At 57.8% G+C, this 9,787-nt stretch overlaps 1 protein-coding gene across 2 annotated transcripts; it reads right to left on the bottom strand.

The window, feature by feature from the left end:
• Nucleotides 1-499: 499 nt before the first annotated feature.
• On the bottom strand, nucleotides 500-7,067 carry EGR3 (early growth response 3). 2 transcript variants are annotated; one of them, XM_016141555.2, is made up of 3 exons: nucleotides 5,640-5,769; nucleotides 5,120-5,172; nucleotides 500-4,292 (listed from the first exon to the last, which is right to left on the bottom strand). In XM_016141555.2, exons 2-3 carry the CDS (start codon nucleotides 5,157-5,159, stop codon nucleotides 3,283-3,285), a joined length of 1,050 nt encoding a protein of 349 aa, XP_015997041.1. In that variant the 5' UTR covers nucleotides 5,160-5,172; nucleotides 5,640-5,769; the 3' UTR covers nucleotides 500-3,282. The 2 variants fall into 2 exon arrangements, with proteins under 2 accessions (XP_015997041.1, XP_015997040.1); XM_016141554.2 differs by lacking the exon at nucleotides 5,120-5,172 and having other exon boundaries at nucleotides 5,640-7,067.
• Between the last annotated feature and the right edge of the window lie 2,720 nt (nucleotides 7,068-9,787).

A 9,787-nucleotide genomic window follows, 5' to 3' on the forward strand; every position in this document is an offset into this window, starting at 1 on the left:
ATCTTGCCAACTCTGAAGAACCCCTCTCAAGTCTCCACCTGTCTTTCAAGCTTCAAAAGCTTTGGCAAGAGCACCACTCACTATGGCTGTGGAAACCCTCGGAGTTCTGTTCTGGTGCTCCCTGTGACCATCAGAGCAACAGTTCATAAAGCAGGAGGTTCCCTTCTTTCTACCTTCACATACCCACTGGAAATCAGAGAGAAGGGTTCTAGAAGGTTCCAGTCATGAGCCCTGAATCCCGTGGCTTTATCTAATCTGTTCGCCTAACCTCTCCAGCAGTTTTGAGGCCCCCAGAGAGTGGAGGAGAATCCTCTTCTCTTAGAACCACAGCGAACACTCAACACTCGATTGGAAATACCAGAACCCACACCAAATTCTGACCAGCTTCCGATGGTGACACATTCCATGTTTCCACACAGAGTTTTCGGAGCAAGAACGGCAAGACCAGGCATAAGAACCTATCGAGCCAACTACCAGCCAAAAACAAAACAAGACAAAGAACAGGCCAAACCAAAACTTTATGCTATGAAAACAGGAAATAAAATAAGGAGATTTATAGGCCGGCTGATTGTCAGCAAACACAATATATTTACTGTATTAGCATTTGCTCACAGTGCAAATGGTACAACATGACACCATTTCAATATTTCGGTTTTTAAAAATGCTGTTTTCATTAACTATATTATATTGGCATAACAATGTGACAAAAAGAGCAGATGAAATGTTGGTGAAGAATTTCACCTTTTCACAATATCAAGCGTATTTTTTTTTAACCTTAGTATAAGGTACTATAAATCCAAGAAATAAAAACATCCACAAAATATATTACATCTGGTTTGTCTTTTTCTGAGTACTCAACTTTATACAAAAGTCTTTCAAAAAATATCATTCCCCATAGGTTTTCCTGTTTAAAACCTGATTTTTTTTTTCTCTCAGTTCACATAAGTTAGAGTGCATTTTCTTTTGTTGTTTTTTTTCAAACATGCAGACATATAAAAAAAAATCTGGATAGCACAACCTTTTGGCAACAAAGTTATTTTTCTCTTAGTTTAGCTTAAATGTCTGAGAACAGTTTTATTAAAACAAAGGAAAACTCAGAGTTATCATGCAGTGACATGCATAAGCCAGAAGGAGCGAGGAAAAAATATTAAAGGATATCTGATTCCTCCTTCTAGCTTTGAAGTGACCAAAATTTTTGTTTTTAATAATCATCACATTATAAAAAGTATTCAGCAAAATACTGTCTCTGCAAAGAAAGATTTTACCCTTCAGCTGAAAAAATATGGGCCCTGCTGGCAAACTTCATCCTTTTCTCTCTCCTCCTACAAAAAGTCCAAGTACCTGGGAATCCACAATCCCCCTGCTCTTTGATTCTCCCCTTTCACTAGACTCCTTTTAGTATTATTTATCCACCACCGAAAACAAAACAAAACAAAAACAAACAGTGCTTTTTTTTTCCCCTTAAAAAAAAAAAAAAAGGTGGGAAACGCGTAAAGTGACTTTTAAAACAGACATTCTGTAAACTCCAGACCTTTGTTCCTTCTCTCTGGGCAGCTTCCTGGCCACAGGAGAGACGACACAGACAGGGGACAGTACATTCAGTCGGGACTATGCTGGAAGCTGCGTCACACAGCAACCTTCCCCACTGCTCCACTTCAAAAGAGTCACCCCCGCCCGCGTGGAGAAGTTTGGGGGAAGACGGGGTGCCTGAGAAGAAGTGAGGTAGGGTGGGGAGAAGCTTAGACTGGGGTATGGAAAAGATGTGCCTCATTCGCCAATGTGGATTAATGCGAAAAATCCCCATATTTTTGAGGAAAATTTGGACAGAGATGTGTATGTGTGTATATGTACGTATATATTTACATACATAGATATATATGCATACATACATACATACATATGTAATCTCAACAGTTAAAATTTTCATAAAAAATAAACCACTTAAAGCTGTATGTCTCTATAAATTCTCTGTATTCCAGTGCACTGCACTGGATAGCCTAGTACCTTAGATTTTATTTTGCTAGAATACTTATTGTGTGTATGCTGTATTTGTGTATGCATGTGTGTGTATACACACACATACACACACATGCACGCTCCAAATACCTAAGAGTTGAATTCTGTTGATGATCAAAGGGTGAAAAAAATGAGCCTGCTTTCCCACCAGTGGTGGGAAGGAGAAATGGGTACGAGTGAAGGAAAACAAAAAGATGGCGAAATGGGGTGGCCAGTTGAGGCCTGCCTTTCTGGGAAAAGGTTTTGAAAGACATGGGAGACGGCTTCGAGGGGAGAAGGGAGGAGAGCCGGGTTTTGAGAGGAGGGCAGAGGGCAAACTCAGGACATAGATTTTTAAAAGTGGGGCTGAGAAAATATATTTTCTAAAAGGCAGGTTCAGTGATGGCTCCTTCTTCTCACAGATCAAACTGCCCTGAGGCCTAACAGGGAAGCACTAGGAAAAGGAGGGGTTCTGAGGGACCAAAACCTAAGCGGCTGTAGCTACAGCGCGGTGATGGAATCCGAGGCATTTCTGTATGAAACATTATTTTCGAGCAGATGGAAGACCCGTCTCGTCTGGCCACGTGCAGGCCCCTAGCTTGGGACAGTCCCCCAGTGGCCTAGGGATCCGATCTGGGGAAAAGTCTGGGGTGGACACAACCCAGTTCAGCTTAAGAGTCTCACACACACACACACACACACACACCCGTGCGCGCGCGCGCACACACACACACACGCGCACACACATACACACACAGACACACTCACGCGAGCACGCACACTCCCGCGCATCCGCGCACGCAGGCGCGCGTGCGTGCGGCGGGCAGCAAGCTCGGCGCTTTGGTGCGCTCCTTACCCTCTCCCCCTCTCGGATCTTCGAGGGGGATCCGAGGGAGCCGTAGGGGGACCCGTGAGGTGCTCGAGTCGGGCGAGGCTTGGGCGGGCCCCGCTTTCAGTCCCCCGCAGGTCCTTGGGCGCGGCCCAGCGGCCCCTGGATCAAGACGATCCGAACTGAACAAAGCCGGCTAGACGCCACCTTTCCGCCTCCACGCCTTGGCTAAAGGGGTGGGGGGTCAGCGAGGGGAAGGCGCCTTCTGCCCTGGCCCCCGACCGTTGGCCGGTGTGCAAGGGTGGAAACAGGGGACATCGAAGGGGAACAAGGGACCTCACGTCCATGGAGAGGCCAGGGTGCGGCCCCCGCGCCTCCGTGGCTAACTTTCCCTCTGCTTTCAGGCTAGCAGCAGGGAGACACTGCAAGGGAAAAGTGGGGATCAGGGGGCCCGAGCCTCAGGCACAGGTGGTGACCACAGGGGCCAGGGACACGGGGGGCGCTGAAGACGCAGAAGGCGCGCCCCCCTTCTCCGCCTTCTTCTCCTTTTGCTTGAGGTGGATCTTGGCGTGGCGCTTGCGCTCGTCGCTGCGCGCAAACTTGCGGCCGCAGAACTCGCAGGCAAAGGGCTTCTCGCCCGTGTGCGTGCGGATGTGAGTGGTAAGGTGGTCGCTGCGGCTGAAGCTCCGCATGCAGATCCGGCACTGGAAGGGCTTGTGACCCGTGTGGATGCGCAGGTGCCGGGTCAGCTCGTCCGAGCGGCTGAAGCGGCGGTCGCAGCCCTCCGCTGGGCATGCGTGGGGCCGCTCGTGGAGCGGGGTCTTGCTGGGCCTGTTGGGGTACTTGCGGGGCCGGATGGGCTTGAGAGTGAGCGGCGGCTGGGGCAGGCTGCTGAAGCCTGGGTGGATCTGCTTGTCTTTGAATGCCTTGATGGTCTCCAGGGGGGTAATAGGGGGCGGGTTGACCCGGATGGGGTCCATGCCCTGGAAGGGCTTGTGCTCCGGAATGGAGCCCATGTCGTTGGGGTGGTGGTATAGGTTGTAGTCAGGAATCATGGGGAAGAGATTGCTGTCCAAGGCCGGTTTGGCCGATTGGTAATCCTGGGGGGAATAGGCGAGCCCGGGGTTGCCCTGGGGGTCGTGGAAAGACACAGGCTCCGAGTAGAGATCACTGCAGTTAGAATAGGGGGGCAGCGCCGGATACATGGCCTCCACGTCGCTCTGCGGTGGCTGCACCATGCTGGTGGTGGAGGTCTGTGTGCTGAGTGCCCCTGAGGCCGGGGGCACCCCCAAGATGCCGGCGCTCATGAGGCTAATGATGTTGTCCTGGCACCAGTTGGAAGGGGAGTCAAAGGCGAACTTTCCCAAGTAGGTCACGGTCTTGTTGCCCGGGGCCGGCTGGAAGGAGCCCGAATAAGAGAGTTCCGGGTTAGGCTTCTCGTTGGTCAGACCGATGTCCATCACATTCTCTGCGGAGAGCGGGGAAGAGAGGGGAGGGGTGAGTGAAGCCAGGCCGGCTCCAGGGCCGGGGCGCCTAGGTCCTGGCCCAGGTGTGGAAGGTGCGGCCGGGTGGAGAGCGCAGCGCATGGGGTAAGAGGAAAGCTGCGCCCGGCGCAAAGCGGGCGGCGCCGCGCGCCCGGGCGCAACCTGGATACAGCAAAATACTACGGATCGGGGTGTGGAGTGGCTGCTGCACACACACCGCACACGCCGCGCACACACTCACGTACCACACACACATACACATACACGCGCGCGCGCGCGCCAGAAGCATTGTTGTTTCCGAGGTGGGGCGGGCAGGTAGCTGCAGCTACAGGTAGTTTCAGACCCGGAGCGCGCCGGGCTCTCGCTCTCTAGCGCACACAACTCGGCCTCTTCCCCTAGACCCGTCCGCGCCGGGATGCCGTGCCTTTCCTGCCCCAACGAAGCCCTCCTTGCGCACTGCGCCCGGGTCGATGACCCCGAGTGCTCCAACGCTTTGTCCTCGGCACGTAGAGGGGTGCTGCCCGCAAAGGGAGCTCTCCCACCGCCTCCCCCCCGGCCCAGCCTCCTCCGGGCCTGAAGAAGCTTTTGGTTCTTGCTGGAAGGAGAAAGCTCAGCCTTAGCAGGAGAGGGTGCAGGGCGGCGGAAAACCGGCCCGTGTCTCCACGGCGGGAGTGGCCGCTCTTCCCAAGCTCCTCGGCCGGGGGATCGCCCCCCGGGGCAGCCCCCGCGCGGGTGGACCCCCTCCCTCTCCCCTCCGTCCCCACACCCCCACGGGTTTGCTGAACGCCCCGGAAAGGCAGCGTCGCAGTACCTCTCCCACCGCGGGGACTCCACGCCGCACACGGCTCCATCCCGGGTGGGGGGCTGAGGGAGTAAGGGGGGAGAGTGCGGGTGAAAGGGACGCTCGGCTCCTCCCGGGAAAGGGGGCGACGGCACCACGCCTTGCGCGCAGCCCAGCGATCGCGCCCCCTGAGCGGAGAACCCCAGAGCCGCTCGCACCTACCTCCCTCCGGTCGGCGGCTGCCCCCACCCGGGAGAACAGAAGCCTCTACCGTGGCGTCGCCAACCGAGCCTTCCCGATCGGGGAGGGAGGGGGGAGTGGGTGGGAAAAGCAACTCGCCCCCCGGAAAATTCCCAGCGCGCCCCCATCTCTCCATCCATCCACCCATCCACCCATCCACCCATCCATCCACCCATCCACCCATCCATCCATCCATCCATCCATCCATCCATCCATCCATCCATCCATCCATCCAGCGCTAGCTCGTTCCCTCCTCCTCTTCCTCTCCCTTTCCTCCCTCGCTGCCTCGTCGCCTCCCCGCCGCCCTTACCTGTAGCCATCTGATTGTAATGGGCTACCGAATCGCTGCTGCCGGAGAAGAGGTTGAGCGCGCTGGGGATCTCCTCGGGGTACAGATTGTCAGGCAGTTGGTTTAGCAAACTGCTCATGGTCACCGGCAGCTTCTCGGCGAGTTTGCCGGTCATAGCACTCCCGAGCTGCCGCCGCCGCCGCCGCCGCCGCCGCCGCCGCCGCTCGCTCCTAACGCAGCTTCCAGGCAAGCGGCATCCGAGAGGCGATCCGTGGTGCAGGAGAAAAGCATGCGAGAGGGAAAGTTCGGGGGGAGGGGGGAGGGAAGAGGGGAAGGGGTGGGCCAGGGGAGGGGATCTTTTCTTTTTGGGGGGTGGGTAGGAGAGAGGGCAAAGGGGAGTAATCCTCTTGGGTGCCTCGCCTGGTGCTGAAGGAGGCTGGGTGGTGGGGGGGGGCGTGTGCGGGGGGTGGGCTGGGGGCAGGGCTGGGGGGGGGGTCTCGGCCCGAGGGGGTCGGACGCGGCCTGGGTATTGATCTCACAAACAGACACGCGCCGGCGGCCCCCCCGCCCCACGCTCCACCACCGCCACCGCCACCGCCGCCACTGCCGCCGCCGCCGCCGCCGCCTCTGCCGCTGCTGCTGCTGCTGCTGCTGCTACCACCACCGCCAGCCCTGCCGCTTCCTAGCAAGCTCACTGCTGCCCAAAAGCTCCCAGCCAGGGAACTCCACCAGCCTATTTATCTGAGCCCCGGGAAAGCTCCGTGACGTAGCTGCCCATATATGGACAGACAAAGCCTAGCCGAAGGGGCGCGACGTCACAATGGAAGCTCCTCACAATGGAACATTAGAAAGCAGGAAGCGGGCCGCAGCCGGCGTGCCGCGTCCGCCACGCTCGCGGATCTTGAAAAAAGACAGAAAGAGAGAAGTAGAAGAGAAGAAAGGACAGTCCGAGAGGAGAGAGGAAAGAGGGATGCAACCGAACGCAAAGCGTAAAGCGCGCAGCGCGGTTTTGGAAACGCTGTAAACCGCCTGTGTGTTTGTTTTGGGTTTGCACTAGGAGAACTCACTGGGAGAGCGGGGTGGGGAGCGGGGGGTAGAGCTGTTTGCAAGTGGCCTCCAGCACCCTTAGCAGGAAGAAAGAGCATTGAAAACATCGGGCGACGTCCCTTTGCAGCCCGGCAACTTCTGGGGAACCCGGAAGGCGTGCAGTCAGTCCGACCCTGCTCTCCTCGCGCCCAGGACCCTGCCTGAGACTGGGAGAAAGGGAGCGCATCTCTAAGAGGATTCCAGCACGTCAGGGTTCCCTGGCCCAGTATCCCGAGAACTTTTGTGCTGCCCTTACTCTGACTCGCCGCCCACACCCCGGCCGCTCCCTGGGGCCCCTGACCCGGTGCTGACTCCACGCCGAGGTCCGTGGCGGGCAGATTAATAGCCGTAGAGCGGCTGTGCGGGAGGCGAGAACCCCTCACATTTGGGGGTCGAGGACGTGTGGTTTTGTTGGGAAAGAAGAAAGAATGAAGTTGAGCGGACAGGAAACACGTGCGCCAAATCCCCGATAAATTCCCTCATGGTTCCAAAGCACCCCCTTCGGCCACGGGACGGCAGGAGGGCCCAGCCGGCCCGGGCGCAGCCGCCGTGTGTTGCTGCCTGCGAAGGACCCGCCACTGAGTTGCAGCAGGAGCATGCCAAACCCACAGTCTCTGTTACCACGGTGGCGCCCCCTGGTCCCTACCGCCCCCTTGCCTTCCACAAGGCTGTCCCCACCACTGCCTGCCGTCGCCCTGCCGACCCAGAGCGCTGTCACCTCCCGGAGCGGCAGCAGATCCCGGGGGCGGCTCTGTTCCCTGAGGCCTGCTCCTGGAGCGCGCGCGGCCGGGCCCGGGAGAGGGGGAGGAGAGGAAGGGAGCGTGGGGGAGCGACCCCGAAGCACACCGGCTTGGCGTGGGAGGATTCCCTCCTCGGTGGCCGCGTGGGCGCGGTGAATCCCGCGTCCCCCGCTGGCGAGTCGGGTTGGGGGAACGTGGATTTCTCAGGGGGGAGTATTGACAAGGAGGAAGAGAGGATCCCCGGGCCTCACGCCGTGGGAGGGCCACGCGGGCCGGGGACGCGTGGGAGGAACTCCCGAGCTGCACGTCGCGATGGGGGTGGATGACAACCTCGCTCCCTCCCCTCCACTTCACTCGGTGGAGAGCTGGGGGTGGGAGGGCCCGGTCTCCCCCGGATCTTCTCTGGTTCTTAGGAAGGGGAGGGATTCCCGCCGCCTGCGAGCCCCTTCTCCGCCCTGCCTCCACTCCCGCCAGGATCCCCACACCTATACCGGGGAGGCACTGTGCCCCCGGGCTCCCCTCCGCCCGCGCGGCGCGGGGAGCGAGTGCTCTGCAGCGGTCCCGGCTCCGGCCGGAATCAGGGCGTGCAGCGCCTCCCGCCCCCGGCTCCCTCCCGGAGGGAGGGGGGCGGCGAGAGGCCAGCCCGGGGGCGTGGGCGGTAGTGTGAGCCGGGCTGGGCGCGGGAGGGGCCGTGGCGGCTGCAGGGAGGGTCGCGGGGCGGCGAGCCAAGCCGGGAAGAGCCATACAAGGAGCGGATCCGGTGACGCGCCGGCCGCGCCCCTTCTTCTCGATTTGGCTGCGGATTCCGGTCCCCGGATTTGCATATTTTGGCAACCAGTGGAAAAGGGAAGAACGGAACCCGCAGCCTTTAAAGGAACCGCACAGGCTGTAGCGTCACCTAGGGAGGCGGTCTGGGGGGCGTGAAATATTAGCCCGCGGCTTCGGCCTCTGGCCATAGAGCCTGGCAGTAGGGGAGAGGCGGGGAGCGGCGGCGAACAGCGAGCTTCGGCCGCTCGAGTCCCAGTCTGAGCCCCTTTGCATCACCTCCTGCTGCGCGTGCACCCGGGAGTGGCGGGGTCTGCGCGGGTTCCTGCTTAGAGCCGGGAGAAGCTGTGAGGTCCGCGGCCTTGGGTGATCCCCTAGCCCCAATATTGACTGCAGTGCCCACGTTTCCCCGCGCGAGGCACAGCTCAGCCTGCGGGGGTGGCGGGAAGGAAATAGACCTCCAGGCTGCCCGCTCGACTCGGGAGAACTCCACGGTGATGCACCCCTCCCCACCTGTTGAGACCTCTCCCCAGCAGAGGAGGAAGAGTGAGGAGCTAGAACCCCCAGTGTTGTTCGGTGGGGGCCCGCGTTAGGAAAGGCGGAGGAGGTGGGAGTGTTTGGGGTCCTTGAGAGTTTCCAGGGCCCCAGAGACGGAGGAGGAGTGTAGCCACTGCAGAGATGGCCCCCAAACACTTTTAGGCTAGCTGGACTTGTTGCTCCCGAGGAGAAGCAAGTAGAGCTTGCCTTCCTGCTGCACTGCCTGCTTACATACTGGTCAGATTAAATCGTTCTTTTGGGGGAGGGGGCAGATGCCTTCCCCCACCTTCCTATGAGTCCTTGATCTAAAATGGATGCCTTCAATTCAATTAAATAACTTCATTAAAACTTAAGTGTGACCTGGGACAAATGTCTTTCTTAGCCATTTCCTTGTCTGTAAAATTGGGATAATAATAGTACCTATCCTTTAGGAAGATTAATTTAGATAATCCCCATAGAGTACTTATGCTAGACCCCTAGCAAGCACTCAGTGAATGGCAATTATCACTGTTAAACTATATTCTCTCCTACCCTACTGTGGGACAGAAAGGCCCTTTCCCCTTGGGCCTTGCGAGTAAGTGAGGTAGAGAGTAAAAAGGGCCGGCTATGGAGCTCCATCCCATACCAGTGTGATCATATACCAGAAATTTTAATGTTTATTATTTAGGAGGAAAGAGAAAGTCTTATTTGGGTGTCGGGTACCTGCTGGGCCCTGCACCGACACAGAGATGATTAAGGATGGGTATTCACTCTGCAGGAGTGCTGCTGGTGAAATAGGCAGGGTACAAAGGAGTCACGCGGTTGCTCTTGAACACTCTGGAGCACCCTTCTAGACTTTTTTGGTGGGTGGCTATGGATTTCAAGGTGGGGCAGGGGATTCTGGTGCACTTCCTTCTGTCCCTGCCAGGGAAGGAGCCGTGCTGGGGGAAAGCCTGCCTCTGCTCAGGTTGGAGCCCACACAGGTGTCCCTGTCACGCTGCATGATGGCGGCAGACGGAGGCTAGAGTTCTGTGGCAGGAGGGGACAACCCTGGATATGGAG

The sequence above is a fragment of the Rousettus aegyptiacus genome, unplaced genomic scaffold, assembly GCF_014176215.1.
Source record: "Rousettus aegyptiacus isolate mRouAeg1 unplaced genomic scaffold, mRouAeg1.p scaffold_m13_p_16, whole genome shotgun sequence".
Classification (NCBI taxonomy): domain Eukaryota; kingdom Metazoa; phylum Chordata; class Mammalia; order Chiroptera; family Pteropodidae; genus Rousettus; species Rousettus aegyptiacus.